This window comes from Pteronotus mesoamericanus, unplaced genomic scaffold (genome assembly GCF_021234165.1).
Source record: "Pteronotus mesoamericanus isolate MK-2021 breed Mesoamerican mustached bat unplaced genomic scaffold, CSHL_Meso_final contig_73, whole genome shotgun sequence".
In the NCBI taxonomy this organism is placed as follows: domain Eukaryota; kingdom Metazoa; phylum Chordata; class Mammalia; order Chiroptera; family Mormoopidae; genus Pteronotus; species Pteronotus mesoamericanus.
In genome coordinates, this window is record NW_026555245.1 from 33,816,687 (window position 1) to 33,836,467 (window position 19,781).

The 19,781-nt window shown below is 38.9% G+C and overlaps 1 protein-coding gene across 4 annotated transcripts in view; it reads right to left on the reverse strand.

Moving 5' to 3' along the window:
* The window catches only part of SLC24A2 (solute carrier family 24 member 2), a 236,597-nt gene that overhangs the window by 89,198 nt on the left and 127,618 nt on the right, over positions 1–19,781 (reverse strand). For all 4 annotated transcript variants that reach the window (XM_054583207.1, XM_054583204.1, XM_054583205.1 and 1 more), the window contains 2 exons: positions 5,901–5,939; positions 3,131–3,239 (listed from right to left, as the gene is read on the reverse strand). In XM_054583207.1, the coding sequence (XP_054439182.1) occupies positions 3,131–3,239; positions 5,901–5,939 (148 nt within the window). The remainder of the gene's footprint in view (positions 1–3,130; positions 3,240–5,900; positions 5,940–19,781) is intronic.

The window sequence follows — 19,781 nt, forward strand, 5'->3', positions numbered from 1 at the left end:
ACAAAAAACAGAGAACTTTAGATTGAGACCTGTGAGCAAGGTCTCTCACACACACACAGACACATACAGACACACACACAGAGTTGTATGTGCATAGAACATCTCTTCAAGGAGCCCCAGGAAATTGGTAGCTGTGTTTTTTTCTGGGGAGAGCCGAAGGACTGAAGAAAATTGGGAGGTTGATGAATTATAAAACTTATTTTTTCACCATAGCCTTTTGAATATTTTGAATTAAAAAATCATATGTGGCATTTTTTTTTCAAAATAACGGAACAGAATAGCTCTAAACCTGTGTATGGTACTTATGGTCTGCTAGACATTGTGTTAAATGCTTTGTATATTGCACTTATTTCAAAAAATTTTATTGGTTATGAAATTACAGTTTCTTCCCTGGCCCCCCTCCTTCCAGTCCCCACCTTCCCACAGTCAATCCCCAAACTGTTGTTCATGCCCGTGTGTGATGTGTATATCTTCTTTGTCTAATCCCTTTACCTTGTTTCAACCAGTTCCACCCTCCCCATATTTCACTTCTTAAATACTTATAACAACCTTGTGATGTAGACATAATTCTATATCACCCTGACTTTACAGATGAAGAAATTGAGGTACAAAAAGCTTAAGTAACTTGGTCAAGGTCACACAGCTAGTAAATGCAGAGCTGGGATCTGAAGCCAGAAAGCCTAGCTTTGGGGCCTGTTGTCTTAATTACTATATAATACCACATTGTTAAAAATAAATATACTCAGTTGTCTGTTCATAATCGAGTTGGAGCAGCTAAAATAGTTCTTTTCTTTTCGCCCATGGCCTTTCACAAAGATGGGGTTAAAAAGATAGTGGCTCAAAGTAACCAAGATACAATCTTAAACCCATGGGGCTTTAGAGGGATTTGAAATTGAGTCAATATCAGGTCAAAAGCATGAATTTGGCCAAGTCGTTTAATCTTTCTAAGATTTAGCAGCTATTATATGCCAGGTACTCTGCTAGACCTTTGGGACAACTAATAAATAAACAGAGTCCCTGCTCTTGAGAAACTTACTGTTTCCTGGGGGAGACAGGCAGTAAACAAATAATCACACAAATTGTAATGTGAGCAATGAAGAAAAATTAAAGGGTGCATTGACAGACGAGGATTGAGGCCCCGATTGATAGTGGATGCTTGGGAAGTGTGCTTTAGACAGAGTGCTGTAGAATGGGTGGGGCAAAGCAGGAAAAACAGAAGAGGTGGGGGAAAGAGAAGTATTGTGGGTGGTTTATGCAAAGACCCTGAGGCAGGGAAGAAGCACCCGTTTCAGGACAAGAAGGCCTGTGTGGCTAAAGCAAAGTGAGTCAAATTGAGTTTGGAGAAACAGGCAGATAATTGATGATGGCAAATTTTTCACAACTTTCCTAAAAGCTGTGGGAAGCCACTATAGGTTACAAGCAGCAGTGACACGATTTGATGTATGTTTTAAGAAGACTACTTGGGCTACTGTGTGGAAAATGTACAAAGAAGAAGGCAGTGGAGAATGTGGAAGACCAGCTAGGAAGCTATTGCAGAAACCCAGGTAAGCCCTGAGGATGGCTTGGACTAAAGTGCTGGCCGAGAGAGCAGTAGATAAATGTGATATGTTTTGGTGGTATAATATTTTATGCAATTAGAACAACGTTATCTATGACGTGTTACTATGAAGCATAAGTTTATAGGTGTGAAAATGCTTTGTCAACTGTGAAGTGCTAAATAGAGGTAATTGACTATTATTATGGATGAAGAAACCAAGTACTTGTTAGAGAGACTGTAACTTGCCCAAAGTCACATAATGGCTCAGTGGCTGAGAGGAAGTTGACCTGTGATCCTTTCACTCCCTTCTCTGGGGATGCTTCTGGAAGAAGGAAGACAAGGCTAGTGACCAGATCTAATTTGCTTGTCAAGTGGGCCTCTGGGTAAATAGACTAATAATATTTAGGATGTGTCTGACTACTAGTAAATAGAAGTCAGGGTCTACGAAGCAGGGCTCCTTGGAGAACATTGCGTCAGCTATACAACTCTCCGGTGTACAAAACAGCAATTTTTCATCATTGAAAAACTCCCCAATGAGAGGTGACCCTTGACCCTCCCCTTTTATTATGGGGGAGTGCTGTGTGTCAATGAGGGCAGCCAGGGCCTGGGGAGCCATTCTTGAGGTCCCAGAGTTTTCTTTACTTCATCTGAATCTCTGGATTGCCTGTGCCTTTGACAGTATTTAGCAAAGCTTTGTATTGGGTATGAACTCTGGTTCAGGTGACATGATCTGACACTCTCATCCCACGTGTTTATTCAGGGGTAGAGACCTCTTTCCTAGGCTATTAGTCCCCGTGTAATATCAGGCCCAATTATAAGGTCCACAGATGAAGGGAGAACAGACTTGGTGATATGCGAACCCCTTCTGATATTTATTTGACACATCAGATATCTACCTACCTAAAAAATTATCTTTTAGGATAGCTATGCAGTTTAAGGAACTTGATGTATCTCTCTTCATTGTGAATGTGTAAAACTTGGAAGAACTTAAAGATTCTTTGCGATGGCTCGTGTCATTTCCCGAAAAGGTGAAATCAGGCCTTTTGGGGCTCCAGCGACTGTTCCTAAGGACTTACTTTAAAGAGAGCTCTTTAGATGCTTAGAAGCTCATGTCCCTCCCTCCCATTGCCAAAGAATTGTACAATATCAATGTTCAGCAGTGAACATCGTTCCTAAAACTACTCTCAGCCCTCCTAAGGCATGAGTTCTCTTCTCTCTCTTTTAAAGATGCACAATTTATCTTAGTATATAATTTTATTTCAGGACTTAGGAGGGATGATGAAAAAGAACTGTCACTCTAGCTGAAGGGAGAGAAGCCTTTTTGTCTTCTCTGTCTCATAATAAACTGTATTTACACTGGAGGAATCAAAAGACAGAACCAAAAGACACATGAATGTAATATTCTACTGGTACAGAAGTCTCCGATTGTGAACTAAGCTGTTGAAGAGAAAGCACAGGGCTTCCTCTGGAAGATGCCAAATGCAAGGACACTAGCAGGCTTGTGTGATGGAAGTGTAAACATGTTTTATGAAGAGAAATATGCCCTTTTCCCCTTCCCCCAAACAAACTCACAAACTAAAGCCTGACTTTTACCTTCAGCAAGTGGGTCAAGGGTGTGTATCATGAGCTGGAAGATGCTGTTCCTCATGAGACTGTTGTGGAGGGAGGCAGAGCTTCCACCTCGCTGGAGACGTGGCTTCGTCTGAGCAGAGAAATCAGACAGGGATGCTGTTAGTTCTCGGAAACTGATGGCAAATGCATTGCAGATAAGGTCCTCACCTTGTCTGGTGATCACTTGTTTCTGTCACATGGTCACACACTAAAGACCAAAGATTTTCAAAGTACATTTCAAATTCCCCAAAGGAATGACTTTCTCACATCCTTTCCTACTAAATAAATTGCTACCATTTTTTTAGAGCTTAGTAAATGCTAGTTGATGTGCTAAATGCTTTACCTCCATTAGTTTATCTCATTCTCAAAATGAACCCAAAGAACTAGATACTGTTATTTTTGTCTTTAGACAAAGTTCAGAGAAATGAAATGAGGTGTCCAATTCACATGGACAAAAAATGGAGGATAGAGGAATGGATCTCAAGTTTGCTTCTCTCAAAATTTATCCGAACCGGTGGGCAGTTTCTAAAATGTTTGGACTGTGCACCCAATCAGTAAATATGTATATATATATGTATGTATGTATGTATGCATCCATACTTATATCTATATCTGTAGCTATAGCTATATTTATCTATATCTATACCTATCTATATCTACACTCATACTAAAATATGAGCATATATATTAGAAAACATTTGAAAATTGGAAATGATGAAGAATAAAATAGAAAGGAAATGACAGGGGTGTTAATTTTTCTCCTTGCTCCCCAAAGGAACACCCTGCACATATCCTGGGACTCCTCGTCTCTCCCCTGGACCACAGCTTTAATCCATGAATCTCTAGGGTCTGTGTTAAGTGTGGTTTTAAAGAGACAGAACCACTTATAGTGAATCTACAAAGCAGATTCCTAACTTTAAGGGAGAGGGGTTTCTTTTGCATGGACTCCTACCAGAGTGATCCTTTGGGCAAACAAATGAAATTGACTGGTAAGAGAGGAAGAATGAACCTCTAGAGGTGAGGTTACCAACGAACTCTTTTTCTTAATCTTTAAAAACAAACCATCTAAAGAAAACACCAAAACATCTGCACTGTCAGATTTTTATCCTGTATAAGAATGGTTTTCTCTCCCTTTGTCTGGTTTCGTGTTGGTTATCCCAGGGGAAGACACTCCGGAGGCCACACTCTACAGATGGGTAATGTAATGTGAGCAAAATTAACTTCTTAGTGAACTTTTGGTCCAAAATCTTGACATGATATTTTTCTGGGGCCAGGTTTCCTGCTGCCTTCCTACACTCTACAATGCAGGGTTTTCCAGAATAGTCCATCATACTTCAGATCCTCAAGGTGTTTCCCAAGAAAAGTCCCATTAGGGACTCCACAATCAAATACCTTGGACAGTGCTACACCCGAGACCAAGCTACCTTTAGAGTATTAAGATACACATTACACCACTAAATTTAAAAAGAATCAGGTTAACTTGGTGAACGTGGACAGTGTTTCTGAACCATTGCCCACGGATTCTTACTCTGAAGAATACTTACTAACTAACGATCATGGTCTGTATGTTTGGAGACAAATATGAAACCTATAGTAACCTTGAGGCATGTGTAAAATGTCAGCATGAAGTACACGGAAATATCTGGATTTCTTATTGTGATTTTATTATAATTGATGTCCTACTAGAAATTATGTTCCCAATTCTACATGGTTTGCAGAAGAATCAGAGGGGATTACTGGTGTCTCAGTGGTGAGCCAGACCATGAGCTCCTCTAGGGGAAAGACTGGGTCTCTCCCTCCCCCGCACACCCAATATTGGACCTGGCATAGCCTATCGGTGCTCACTGAAGGCCATAAATCTTTGCTTTGAGCACTAGAGGAGGGAGGAGGGGGCCATTTGTATCTTTATTCCTGGTCCTTTCTGCCTTAAAAATCTGTAACATTTCAAAATAAATTCTGTTATTTGATTCAGATGTTTAATATTCAAAATATTTTAGGGGCAAGGGTAAGAGAAATGAATAGATTTGAAATGTAATCACTATTTGATGGCTGAACACAAAAACTCTGAAGGTCATTTATTTGTCATGTTCCCCAATACAAAATGTGATGTGTTAATTGTATAGGAACTGAAACATGTGCTTGTTGTTAATAATTGGGCGTGACCACGAGGACTACGGTTCTTACTGGGATAAACTGGAAGAACTGTGCTTTGGAGATCTTTATTAGCAGGGGATTATATCTATAAAAAAAGGTAAAACATTCTTTTGGGTATTAAATATACATTGAATATACAGGTCTCATGCAGCATTTCTTCTTATGGAACCAAAAGAAATTTACAACCAAAAATTAGGTGCATGCACATATACAGAGAAAACAGGTATCAAGCATTAGACGCCCTCCTCTCCCTGCCCCACCCAGCCACTGTTCCCAAATATCAGCTCAGCGTCCCTTGGCATGCAATTTGGGACTACTTCACTATCTCAACTCCTAAAAAAGTTTATACCAAATGAGACAGAACTCCAACTTTTTGGAACCTAGTCCCCCAGATAACGTGTCAGTGAAGGTCAGAGTTCAGTTGACCCTAATTACGGGCCAAAGCCTACACACATCAGCAGCAGATTAACCCACTTAAGTATTCCAGGGGAAAGGGTTATTCGTTAAGTGCATGAGCCCCTCGTCCTCCCACCTCTCCCCCCACCCTGCACTCTCCACAGGCACACGAACAGGTACAGACAGGGCCACTGCTTCCTACCGGCACTGTCGGTTCATCCTTGTCCCTGGTTGTAGATGACTGCGGGAGAGAAAAAAGCAAAAACAAAGACAAATAAATAAATAAACAACGAATCACATATAGGTTTTACATTTAATAACAATCATCAATATAGGGAAGTACTTGGTTCTTTCTGCTCCTGGGAAGGATTATGTCAACACAGGGGGCCGAGAGTGTGTATTTCTCGCTACTATTTAATGGTTTGTTTAGGCACATGGTATATTCTCCTGAAAAATCAAAGTTGAATGGGCAGCCCAAATGTCCAGCAATAGAAGGCAGTTAGATCATTTAAGGCCCCAGCCATGCAGGGGAATACCACATGGTCTTTAAAATGAATGAAGTGAGTATACATGTATTGACATGGAAAAAATATCTAAGACATTGTTAAGTAAAAAAAAAAAAATTAAACCTTATTTATTACCCCATTTGATTAAAAAAATAATACTTTAGTATATGTAAAAAAAAAAACTCTGCAAGAATTATACCAAACTGTTATTAGTGGTTATTGCTGGGAGGGTTACAAGAAAATGTCACTTCCCCCGTCTTTTGAAGGGAGTCAACATTCACTGCCCCACGTGAGGTCAATAAAAATAAAGCCTGAAGAAGTAAGGTCACTGAATTAGACTAGGATCATGACACATGGAATTCAGATAACCCACCTTCTTTCCTACTCCCACCACTTCAAGTTTTTCATGCTAAAAATGGATACATTTGTCAAGTTGAGAAAAAGTTGACTAAACGTAGGGGCATGTGAGGGCCTGTTGGGAGAGAACGCAACTCAAAGGTGGCAAAGGAGTTCTATCAACATGCCCCAACTGGGCAGCTTTGCTTCCCCAGTGTAATGTGAATACTCCCTCTTCAAAAGAACTGGGGCACTTTCCTGTGATCTTTCCAACGATGTAGAGGTAGGTAGGTGTCTTGTGAATTTCCTCATGCTCAGACTACTACTTTTGTGACTTCCTCTCAGCTATGACTGCACACAGCAAGAAAAAACTAGAACCTTTCGCCCTGGCTTGCCTTCTGGTCTTTCTCATTACAGCCTTTGCTGCTCTGCATCTTCAAGAATAACCACACACCTGGAGGCGAGCAGACAGGTGCAGAGTTCTAAAATGCTCAGCAGCCCCAGGCTGTCTTTTTTAGTCCTGCCACACATGTCATACAAAGAACATTAAGTGACCCCAACATCCCACCTAAATTATACATTTTTGTGTAAAAATTAAAATTTTTACATTATTGGCTACATGCAATTCATTGAATCCATTTATTATTATTTTTAATAACTGAAGTCCCGGCATCATGCAGGACTCCTTTTTAAAAAAAATTATTTATTTTTAGAGAGAGGGGAAGGGACCAAGAAAGAGAGGGAGAGAAACAGCAATGTGTGAGAGATACACTGATCAGTTGCCTCTCGCATACCCTCAAATGGGGACTTGGCCTGCAACCCAGGTATGTGTCCTGACTGGGAATTGAACCGGCGATCTTTCTGTTTGCAGGCCGGCGCTCAATCCACTGAGCAACACAAACCAGGGCGCAATTCATTTAATTTATGATCGACATGCTCAAAACCTTGAAAAGTGAGAAAAATGAATCCACAATTCATTTTCACATGCCGTTTTTAAGAAGAATACTTAAGTCGATATTAAGCATTTTGTAAACATTCAATTAAATATTTAATAATCTTGTAGATACCTTTTTGGATTTTAGAATCAATATCAATGTATATTTTTTTCCTTCTGGTTCCAAACATTTTTGTAGATCCTTGAAGAATTAGTAACTCTCAGGCACCTATAGAAGTATTCTGGATCGGTGGTAATTTCTGAGCATAGCTCACGGGCATTTCTAAATTTGCCATAACCTGATTTGAGGCTCTCTCTCAGTAACTTTTCTGAGTTACTAATTAAAAAAAGACCTGATTCCCTAGTTCCTAGGCACAGGTTTGGGGAACTGGAGTGGCCCTGAAATTGCCCTTTGATTTTCTTTTTTTGCTCTTAAAGGCACTGTATGATCCCATTTCTGTCTGGCAGGTCCTTTCATTTTCTCTCCCTCCACATCAGACTGCTCAACAAATGGCCCTACATTATACAGAACAATCCCCTGGGAAATTATCCAGTGAAGCCAGCTCAGCCTTTGGACATACATCGACATTAACTGTTAGAGCACGCCTTTTCAGTTAGCAAATGTACACCTGTGGCTAAATGGGAGGAAAATAATTATGAGCTGGGACTGATACCACAAAACATGAAGAAACAGGATGAAAAGGGTAGTCTTTATAAGAGCAAAATATCACCAGCTGAGACTTTGGTTTAAAAAATATAGTTAAAGAAAACATTTGAAGAAAGAAAAAAAAAAATCCAAGCCTGTATTTTGGTTTGAAAGGAAGAAAAAAAATACCTACCCCCATTGACTTCCTTTTCCTCTCACAAGCAAGGAGGATCATAAGACGCAAAGTATGAAAAGAAATACCTTGCACATAGATGCTACAGAGAAAAATCTGAGTGCAGAGAAAAGTCTTGAATCCTATACAAAACCTCCCACTGTTTAATGTGTAGGAGCTGACATTGTTAGTTTTCTTTCAAGTGTAATTTGCAGGCATGAATACACATTAGGTTACAATGTATAAATTTATGTATACACACAAATGGCACTGAGGCCAGTAAGACACCCCTCTGCTTCCCTTTTATGTAACCTTGTAGCAGAAGAGATGAAAAATGTGACATATGATAGTAATTGCTCATTTTCAGGGGCTTTCCCATGTCTACTGATAATTCCTGACATTTACCTGATTCAGCCTCACTCTAATTGCATCTTGAAAAAAGCCTCACAGTCTTGGCAATGGGCAGCTGACTATGTTAGGAATTTAATTTTAAAGAAGTTTTAATTATGTTGTAAATAACTAGTGAAGGCAACAAAGAAATGATCCACATGTGCATAACCTGTAGTGTTTTTAACCACTAGATTATTTAGCTAACTATCTGGGTTTTAAGTTGGCTTTGGTGTTGTGAATTTATTTTCAGGGCTATTGAACATTTGGCAAGTTTATTCTAACCCATCGGACGTTACAGAAGACAGCTTCTTAAAAAAAATGCAATATGATCTTAAGGATAAATCTTGGCATTCTTATTATTCATTTTGTTTTTTAATCCCCCTAATTTTACACACATCAAAACATCATACATTTGAAAGCCCAATTCCTGGTGGTCAGTTCAAAGGCTGTGCCAGATATAGGAAAGATCTGTTAAACGAAATCCATAGTAAACACAGGAATTTTAAAAAAATTTATTTACTTTTAGAGAGAGGGGAAGGGAGGGAGAAAGAGAGGAAGAGAAACATCAATGTGTGAGAGAAACATCAGCTGGTTGCCTCTCACACATGCACATATCCCAGCCAACTGGGGCCAGGCTGCGACCCAGGCATGTGCCCTGACCAGGAATCGAACTGGTGATCTTTCGCGTTGCAGGATGACACTCAACCAACTAAGCCACACCGGTCAGGGCTACACAGCCACTCTTGAGGAATATTTTTAAAAATTCATAAAATCCACCCCAAAGGGTCTCATGTTAGAGCTCTGGCGCACGAACGCAGACCCACCAGGCCAGGATGTAAGAAACACATCTTTTGCATAAAAAAGTACTGTGTAACTCAGTCCTTTATGCAATTTAATCTGGCCCCCTCTCTAATTACTGCAAGTAATTGAGTAATTGGGCAACTGGGATATTGCCACTAATAAAATATCTGTTACTCTCCCTGGAGGAAACTCCAATTCCTTATGGGAATTTTGCTATCTATTTGCTGTTTTGAAAGTGCCTTGCCCCTCATGTAATAAAACATATAGCTCATTTAGAAAGCATTTTTAACAGTATCGATCATTCACAAGTTCTTAAATCTCACTCCCTTTGACCCTTGAAGGCCACTGATTGAGAAATAACTTTCTTGACTACTAAGCATAGCTTCGACGTGAATTTGTACAGAGCCGTACCCCCACATACAGGCCTACACTTTCACATGTCACACGAAAACATTAGGCAGATGCTGTGCCATTCAGCTGCATCAGAGGCACACAGCCCCTCTTAATTGCCCAACTGCAAATCACATAATCAAATGGGTCACTGGGACAATTTCATATGCCAAAAAGCAAGTGTGTAAACTAGGGGTGGCTTTTCTGGTCAGTGGCTTGGCAACAGATATAGGAAGACAAGCAATTTGGCTCAACAGTCAAGTAACAACTATAAATGTCCACCACCACAACCTTTCACTAAATCCTGTGAAATGTGCCTAAATTCATTGTGTCAAGGACCTAGAAGTACTCTACAGTCTGTAGAAAACCAATTTAAAAGTATGATTATTTTGTCATAAATCCAAAGCATATTATGGCAGTAATTAGAAATATTAATCCAATATTTAACTGACATTAATTTTAATGTCCTAGAATTTAGAAAGGTTGAGTGAAGGACAATTCGAATGACTGATTCTCATTTCAAAAATTAACAAAGAAGTATGAAATGATGTCGCTTTTTTTCTTTCAATACGATTTACCTGTAATGAGCAAAAACATTTGCCATCTCTCTCCTGGTTAAAGATGAATAAACCTTAAAGCCCCTGGGAAGACTAGTAAAAAGTACGAAAGCCTGAAATCTGAAATGTAAAAGGAAATAAACCCTAGAACCTCTTAATCAAATGCAAAATCATCTCCTTCTCTCTCCCCTTACTGTGTCCTAACATATTCCCTAAAATATTAAGAAGAGTGAGATTAAATAAATTCCTAAAGAAAAAAAAACACTGAGATTTAAGTTCAAATTACTTTTACCACTAGCTGCTGGGTAATTATTCTAATATCACTAACCTGTAGGAACGTAAGAATCTCAAAGATTAATGAAGTGCTGAAGGCGCAGCCAGGATGCAGGAACACCCACGGCACAACTGGCTCATAGGAACGCAGCAGGGTGCTTGCATTGATTCCCATTGTAAATGGCGTTGTTTTTTTAGTTTCCCTTTCTGACAGTTCATGATTGGTGTATAAAAATACAACTGATTTCTGGATATTTATTTTGTATCCCGTTACTCTACTGAGTTCATTTATCATTTCTACTAATTTCTTGGTGGAATCATTACACTTCTGTCTATATGGTATCATGTCGTCTGTAAATAATGACAGTTTCACTTCTTCCTTTCCAATTTGGATGCCTTTTATTTCTTCTTAATGTCTGATTGCTGTGGCTAGGACACCCAGAACTATGTTGAATAAGAGAGGTGAAAGCTGACACCCCTGTCTTTTTCCTGATCTTAAGGGAAATACTTTCAGTTTTTCCCCATTAAGTATGAGGTTGACTGTGGACTTGTCATATATGGCCTTTATTATGTTGTGGCTCTATCCGCATTTTGCTGAGAGTTTTTATCCTATATTGGTGCTGGATTTTACCAAATTTTTTTTAGAAAGGGTAGAAATTAAGTAAAAACCATGGTAATAGAAGCTCACATTCTGGAAACAAAGCATTTTGATAATTTATTTGAATAATTCTTATGATCATGGAATATTTGGGATAGTAGGAAGAAATCTCAGAACAATAGATATGCCCCCAAATGGAGCGAATGGCAGTGAAATTGCTTAGATACAGTTAAGAAACAACATTTTGCCTTTTAAATAATTGTACAGGAGAAGAAGTAATATAATATGAGAAGTGATGTCATAAGATTATTAAGATTATTAAGAATACGGAATTCAAGCCCAGATTGCTGGGGGTTTATTTTCCTACTTTTGTCACTTATTAGATGTGTGACCTTTCTGACAATTTACTTAATCTTTCTATGCTTTATTTTTTCTCATCTGTAAAATGTGGATGATAATAGTAAGTACCTGGGAGGCTGCTGTGAGGATTAAAAAAGTTAATACGAGTAAAGTGCTTAGACCAACGTTTGGTACATAGTAATCACTATGAATTAGCTCTATTATCATTACTATTAATATTAGGAGCCATAAAGGAGAATAATGACAAATTATATGACAAAAGTAGGCTCAGGGTAGTGAACTGGATTAAAAAGAACAGCGTGGTTTGTATGGGAAGTAGGAAAATTCCATTGATTAGGATGGTGAGAGGTGGTTCATGTAGGACACTAGAGGATGGTTAATTGGACATGTCTGACTTTGGCAGCTGAGGGAGGGGATATGCAACAGATTATATTTCCTGACTTGACTTCTTACTATGCCCCTGTCCCATGAATGAGCATTGTCAGGATATAGGAATGACCAGGCTAGGTCAGCTTTTCATATCTCAGTACCTTAGTGAGCCTCATTTTGTTTAGGAAGCTCTGGAGGTTGGATGACTCAGGGAAGCTAGAAGCCAAACCTGAACCAAAAGGATCTCACTGCCCACGAAATTCTGGAGGTTTCTGGTCAACACTTTCACTTGGTAGGATATTGCTTGTGAGCAGAAAGAGAGAACTATATGACTCGGATGGGCACAGGCGTAGGCTTGAGTCCAACCTACGCTGGCTGGCATTCTGGACTAGAAGTTCTCTGATTCCTGGAAGCCAGGCTGTGTGGGATGGTTTGTGAATACGTCAGTGTGAGTGCCTGCGTGTGTTGCCTAACTGCTGAACGTCACAATTTGGATAAATAACAAAATAAGGTTCCCTCAACATTTGGAAAAAAGTTCACTTCCATGAGTAGGCCGCTAGTCTACAGATGAGATGAAGCATCTGTTGTGATCCTGTCTAAAATTGTTAGGAAATACAATTTGGGAGTACTCAGTAGCCAAGAGGTCAGGGTGACTTCAAGATGCAAAACTGGTCTATAACTGATGAGCTGAAATTTACCTAATTGCATATAATCAGTGTCTGCAAAATTTATTGATTATATGCCATTAACAAAAACATTCTGAAGAAATACATAGGTATATATATCTAATATAAATGTTTATCTATCTCTCTATCTAGTTTATTTGCTACTTTCAACCATTAAGTAAATATGAACTAATTTCTTCTCTTTCTTTGTTTTCAAATAAAAGTAAATAGAAGAATCCTAGTATTTTTTCTTACATCCTAAATAATTGTTTGATACACCCCACTGGAGCATTAGCTGAGATCTTTAAAAGAGTTTTACTCAGTGGTGTTTACAGGGGCTGGCGGTTGGGAAAATGGGAGTAGGCTGGTCAAAGGGTGCAAACTTCCAGTTACAAGATGAATAAATTCTGGGGATCTAATGTATAGCATGGTGATTATGATTAATAATACTGAGTGATATAGTATAAAGTTGCTAAGAGAGTAGATCTGTGTTCTCACCTCAAAAAGAAATGGTAATTATATATGACATGATGGAGGTGTTAGCTAACCCTTTGGTGATAACCATTGCAATGGATCAAATCAACATGTTGTATACCACAAACTTACAGGGTGCTGTATGCCAATTACATCAATAAAGCTGGGGAAAAAAAGGAGCTTTAAATGTTTCTCATGGAATTGGTAAGCTCTACTGGGCACATACTGCACCCAATTCTTCCGGCCACCCTCTCACGTACTCTAAAGGTTGTAAGGTCCTTGAGAACAATATTCACCTTATGCCTCCATGGTCCCTACTGTGGCTACTTATGCAACCTGGTGGCATGGAAGAGTGAGGCCACTCAGGCAGAGTGGGGACTGTGTTCCATGTCAGTAACCAAAGCTCCTTTGATGCTTGCTCCACTGGCTGAATTAATAGTAATGATGATTACTTAGATCCACTCCTTAGAGTCCTCATTTTAATCTTTCTTATTAAGTAGGTACACCGAAGACAGTAATCCGCATTTTATAAATGGAGAGAAGCAGGAAGTGCCTCAGGCTATTTCTGTACTCAGGATACGAAATACCTGGTTAATTCACTTAATTTAGGAATTAACAACCCAACTACCACTGCCATCTCTCACTGCCCCCTGAATAATCCAGAACTTGCTAACATACTTTGTTGTATTGCTCAAGCAATTCTCTCAGTTGCTGATGAACCATTTTGATATGCCAATCAAACACGATCTGTTAGTGGTATTCTGGCTTCAGTCACCCGAATCTCCTGTGATTAGTAAAGAACCCCAAAGCAGTGTGGAATTTCCTCAAAAAGCTGAAAATGGAACTGCCTTTTGATCCAGTGATTCCCCTGCTGGGACTATACCCTAAGAACACCAAAACGCCAATACAAAAGAACCTATGCACCCCAATGTTCATAGCAGCACAATTTACAACAGCCAAGTGTTGGAAGCAACCTAAATGCCCATCAGTAGATGATTGGATCAAAAAGTTATGGTACATATACACAATGGAATACTACGCAGCAGAAAGAAAAAAAGAAGTACTAAACTTCGCGACAGCATGGGTGGAACTGGAGAGCATTATGCTAAGCGAAATAAGCCAGGGGGCGAAAGACAAATACCATATGATCTCACCTATAAGTGGAACCTAACCAACAATACAAAGATGCAAGGAAAATAAGACCAGCAACACTGAAAGGAAAAGAAACCGACAGAGACAACAGGGAAGTGGGGGGGGGGGGGAAAGGAAGGGAAGGGGAAAGTCAAGGAACGTATAGCAAAGACTCATGGACAAAACCAAAGGGGAAGAGCTGAGGGAGGGAAGGAAGGAGGGGGCAAGGGAAAGTGGTGGGGGGGAGGCAGAGACAAATGTATTTGAAAAAATAAATTAAAATAAAATTTAAAAAAAAAAGAACCCCAAATGCATTCACGTATTCATTCTGGATTGCCTTACTCTTTTTTTCCCCCGCAAAGAAAAGTGTCTAAGTTGATCTGAATTTAAAAAAAAAAAAGGCCCAACAAATAAAGGCATTGGACACAACACAGAATAATTTGCTGCAAATAAAGCAGATTCTAGAAATGATGGATAGTATTTATTGAAAGCTCAATACGTACCAAGTGCTTCATACAAAATGTCTTACTGAATCTTCACAATAATAACTATCATAGCCACTCCTGTCCCCTTTAATACATGAGGACCTGAGGCCGATGAAGACTGGACAATTTGTCCAAGGCCACAGAGCCAGTAAGTGGCAGAGCTGGGATACAAACTCAAGACAGCTGGGCTCCAGAGCCTCTTTAAGTGTTGGGGGAATGGGAAAGTGAAATTTTCCTTGCAGTGGACCGTGTGATAGAGACTGAAGACATTGGGACTGCAAATACAGTAAAACCAATTTATGTATATTAAAAACTATTTAGGAGCTTTGACTTCAATGGAGGCCAGAAAATAGCTGCCAAGTGATTTCTGTGAATGAAGAACGGCAGATTTCATTTGTGTTTATATGGTACAAAAAGGTTGGTGTCTGGGAATAGAGAAAGTATAGTCATTTTCTTATCTTTGGTCTCTTCCAGCAGTCACAGACTTACCTACCATTGCCATGAATTTTCATTATTATTTCTTGTCTCTTGAAGGTCATGCAGGCTCTTTTTATGACCGTCACAGTGGCACAGGTTCAAGTAATACTGAATTAGCTTATATCCATGCAACAAACTGGCTTGTATTAAGGAGTTTATAGCTCAGCAGTAGTTGGGAAGCGTGGGGCCCTCTGGTGGTCCCATTTATCACTTGTGGCCATGTGATACTGGTATATATTTAGTTTATCTGGAAGCACATGTGTCCAGTTTTCAATTTATTTCTGTCACTTGAAGGACTAGGACTATTTCTTTGTTTCAGGGAAAGAACAACTCAAAGCTCAACATTTATTGAGTCTGAAGTATCAATTTGAGACTGAGTAGCAAGTTTTGAATAAAGATCATTCAGTCACTTAACAATATTTATTTGATAATATTTATTGGACTCTTACTATATACCAGGCATTCTTCTAAGTACTAGGGATAAATGTGTGATCAAAATTGACAAAAATCTCTGTTTTTATGGAGTAACATTTCAGAATGAATGTTATTATCATAAAATTAACTAGACATAATAGGTAGTAGTTAGATCACTAAATATTAAGTGTTATATTTAAGGATATACTTAAGTGGATTAACTGTGACCAAACCATCAATTCTGTAATCATACTTTATGACTATGTTATCAATGCTGGATTTAGTTACATTCTGGTTTGGGAAGAAGCTAGCAAAAAATATAAAGAACATAACTGTGTCTATAAAATTGTAAACAACATATAGCAAAGGACACTAGATATTCAAAAAACATCTTGAAACTGATAAAATGGAAGGTGTAATTTAATTTTGGACAATATTATTGGCAACAAAGTTTCTTGCCAATTAAAAATATACTTTCACAGATTTAAGATTTAAGAAAAAAAGAAACCCTGAACTCTAAGAACAAAAACGTATAATTTGAATATAATATAACATCATGTAACTTTGTGGTTTTGATACCTATACCTTTATGGTCTACTAGATAGAGTGTAACCTCATGAATACAACATATTAATTCTCTACCATAGTTTAACATGTGATCCTAAAAATTTCATTGGCACCAAAGCAGCACCTGATTCCTAAAGAACTCTGACACAATTTCCATACATGCAAAAATATAGGGATGACAGATTTGCCAAATTTAGTTTTGGAATTCCCAGTAAGCAACTGAGTATCATGTAAACTCAATTTAAATATTTAATAATATAAATGAAAATGTAATTAAACCTTTGGGAAACAAAAAAGGGTACCAAGGTCAAGTATATAACAAATGTTCTATCATGCATATGTGTGTGTATGTGTGTGTGTGTGTGTGTGTGTGTGTCAAATGATGCATCAAATGATGCATCAAATGTACTGATATCGAGACTTGGTCCCATTCTCTGATCTGCTCTCCTGTTCCCAAGGGAGGCAGGAGGAAACCAAGAAAATGGCACACGAAGACATTTATTTCAAACACTGCCTGGCTACTTCCATATTCCATTCCCACTCTGTGGGTGTCCCATTTGCTCCTTGATTCATTCTTTTGTATTATCTGTCTTACCTCTTTCTCATTACTGAGCACCCTTCTGAGGGCAGAAACCATGCTTTTTTCATTGTATATTATTCCACAGTACCTAGCATAGTGGTGTTAGATGCACAGTAAATGCGTGTTTAATCATAAGTAAGTGAAATCACACACAACTCCTTTGCCAGATATGTGGTTTGCAAATATTTTCTCCCCAATTGTAATTTGTCCTTTCATTCTCTTCATGGTCTCTTAATAACCTTTCACAGAAGTTTTTAATTTATCAATTTTCCTTCGATGCATTGGTTTTTGGTAGTGTGCCTAAGAATTTTTTGCCTAGTCCTAGGTCCTGAAGACGTTATTCTATTTTTTTCCTAGAAATTTTTAGTTTTATGGTTTATACTTAAGCCCATAATCCATGTTAGTTTTTGTATAAAACATGAGTTTTGGTTATGATCTTTTTTTCTTTGAATGTCCAACTGCCACTATACCCATTTTAAAGAGCAAGAGTGGAAGGCTAGTCATCATACAGGTAGTAAGTGGAGGCAGTGAACTGAAATGCAGGAAGTCTACCTTGAAACCACATTTTCCCAATGACTACACTTCCTTGGGTCCAATGCACCACTCTCTGTGCATTCTCCAATAAATGTAAACACTCCAAATTCGCCTTCCATGAAGAACAGATGGAAAAAAATGGAAGCCATCTAATCTTCATAAAACTATTTAAGGAAATCATTAGCCTCACTTTGAACAAAAAGTACATGAATTTATTTTAAAAATGAAGTATAATTTCCAATGTCATGCATCCCTATAGTCATAAGATAAAGTTTATGAAAAATAGAGAAAAAGAAAGATGAAATTGAGATCTGTCATTAAGTAAAGACAGTGCTCTATTTTTGTTGATGGAGTAATGGACTGATGACGTTGGAGGTTCGAGTCTTAAAATAACATTTCTGGTTCCAGATAGTGACTGTGATGGCCTAGGGCATATCTTATCTGTTATCTGCCAATAATATAATGGAAATTGTGTACTACTAAAAACAGATGTAGCCCTGCAGTCACAGCAATGGGAAAGATATGCTCTGGGAATCCTAACTGCATTACTGTCAAACGGAGCCAGGAGGTACACATATGATAGTCAGCACCATCTTCTTGGCCAAATATTCAGCACTATTCTGGTTTCAGCATTGGAATAAAATCTGTTGCAGAATTAAGGGACAATGACACAGGAATGCCCTGTGAAAAAAAGCCTTCTTCCTAGGCTTTTGCCATTTGAGAACTTCTGAAGACAGTTCTAGATGAGTAGCCATATTCCCACCACTTAGATTTAGTGATTGTTAGCAGTTTCTATATTTGCTTATCAATATATGTATGTAGTTGTATCTTTTTCTAAATTGCTTTAATGTAAGATGCAGAGGTTGTGCTATCGTCATCCCTAAACATTCACATGTTACCTTTCAAGGATATAGGCATTCTCCTATATAATCATAATATCGTGTGTGCAGTTTGTGTGTATGTAATAGGCGACATGCTGCTTTCACAGGTTAATACCTCCTGGGGGATGGTGGTTTTTTACATGACCAATTACATTTGTGTTTACAATTTTGTCCCAAGGTTAGTTATTAACATGTGTAACACAAAGTATCCATTTTATTTGCTAAGACCGCTTCCATTCCCTACTTATCCCATCAACCTGCAAGCACAGATCAATCGTTTGTTTCATTTTTATTTATATTTTTATAGATTTTATTTCTTTATTTTTAGAGAGAGGGCAAGGGAGGGAGAAATAGAGGGAGAGAAACATCAATGTGTGGTTGCTTCTTGCGTGCCCCCAACTTAAGATAAGGCCCGCAACCCAGGCATGTGCCCTGACTGGGAATCAAACTGGCGACCCTTTGGTTTGCAGGCCGGCACTCAATCTACTGAGCCACACCAGCCAAGGCTGTTTCATTTTATAAAACTTGCTTTAGACACAAACACTCACTTCTGTCCTGGCTGCTGTTTGATATTAGCGTATTGGTGGCAATATGGAGCACACGGACATTCATAAATACGAGAACTATCTATTGCTGGAATTTGGGGTCCGCAGTCTGGATTTCAGGGGGAGTTTGTGAAATCTCTGAAACTGTGTAAAATTGTGATTGTATACGAATTTTCAGGGGCAGGAGGAAGACTATCCATAACTTCCATCAGATTTTCAAAAGGGTCCGTGACCCTAAAAAGGCTAAGAATCACCGATTTAATGCTTTCAAAATATCCTGTGGAAGCTGCAGGATGTTATTAAAAAGGACACAAATTATCAACTGTTCACTGACAGAAAGGAGGAATTCCTCAAGGACCCCTCAAGTCTACCCAATTAGAAGCCTGATGCCACCGAAGTGGGTCCTGGCAGAGGCCAGCTAGAGCAGAAGGCAGCACAAAGCACGTTCCACACACTGACACATTCTCAATTAGTTCCAGCTCTTCAGGAAAAAGATCTAAATGTCACTGCAGATGGTGCAATTCTATTCAGTGGGCAGAGGCCAGGCAAAGGGCCAAGGTCTGCTCTGGAGATGAGGCACTCATTTTGTCCGACTGTGTTTGTTCCAAGGCTTTGTAGCCTTTTGGGTGGTTTACAACTGTGACTGTGCTCACCTTGAAGAAACACAGACGAGGGAAGCATAAAAACCCAAAATAAATGAGGAAGAAAATGGAGAAATGTCTCATTTTTCACCTCCAGGACCTTTGGAAACAGGAGCATGTCCTGGTAAATGCCAAAGGGAATGAAGTGCTAGGTACTGTGCTAGATGTTCTTACATCGCTGTCTCATGGTATTAGCAGAATTATGAGGATCACCTTTGTTTTGTAGCTGGAAGGAAGTGAATGAAGCTCAAAGGGATGAAGCAATGGGATGGGGTAAGGACACCTAGTTACTCAGGAAGCAGGAGTTGGGGTTAGAACCTGTCTGTTGAATGTTATTTCCCATTACATCTTGTTTTA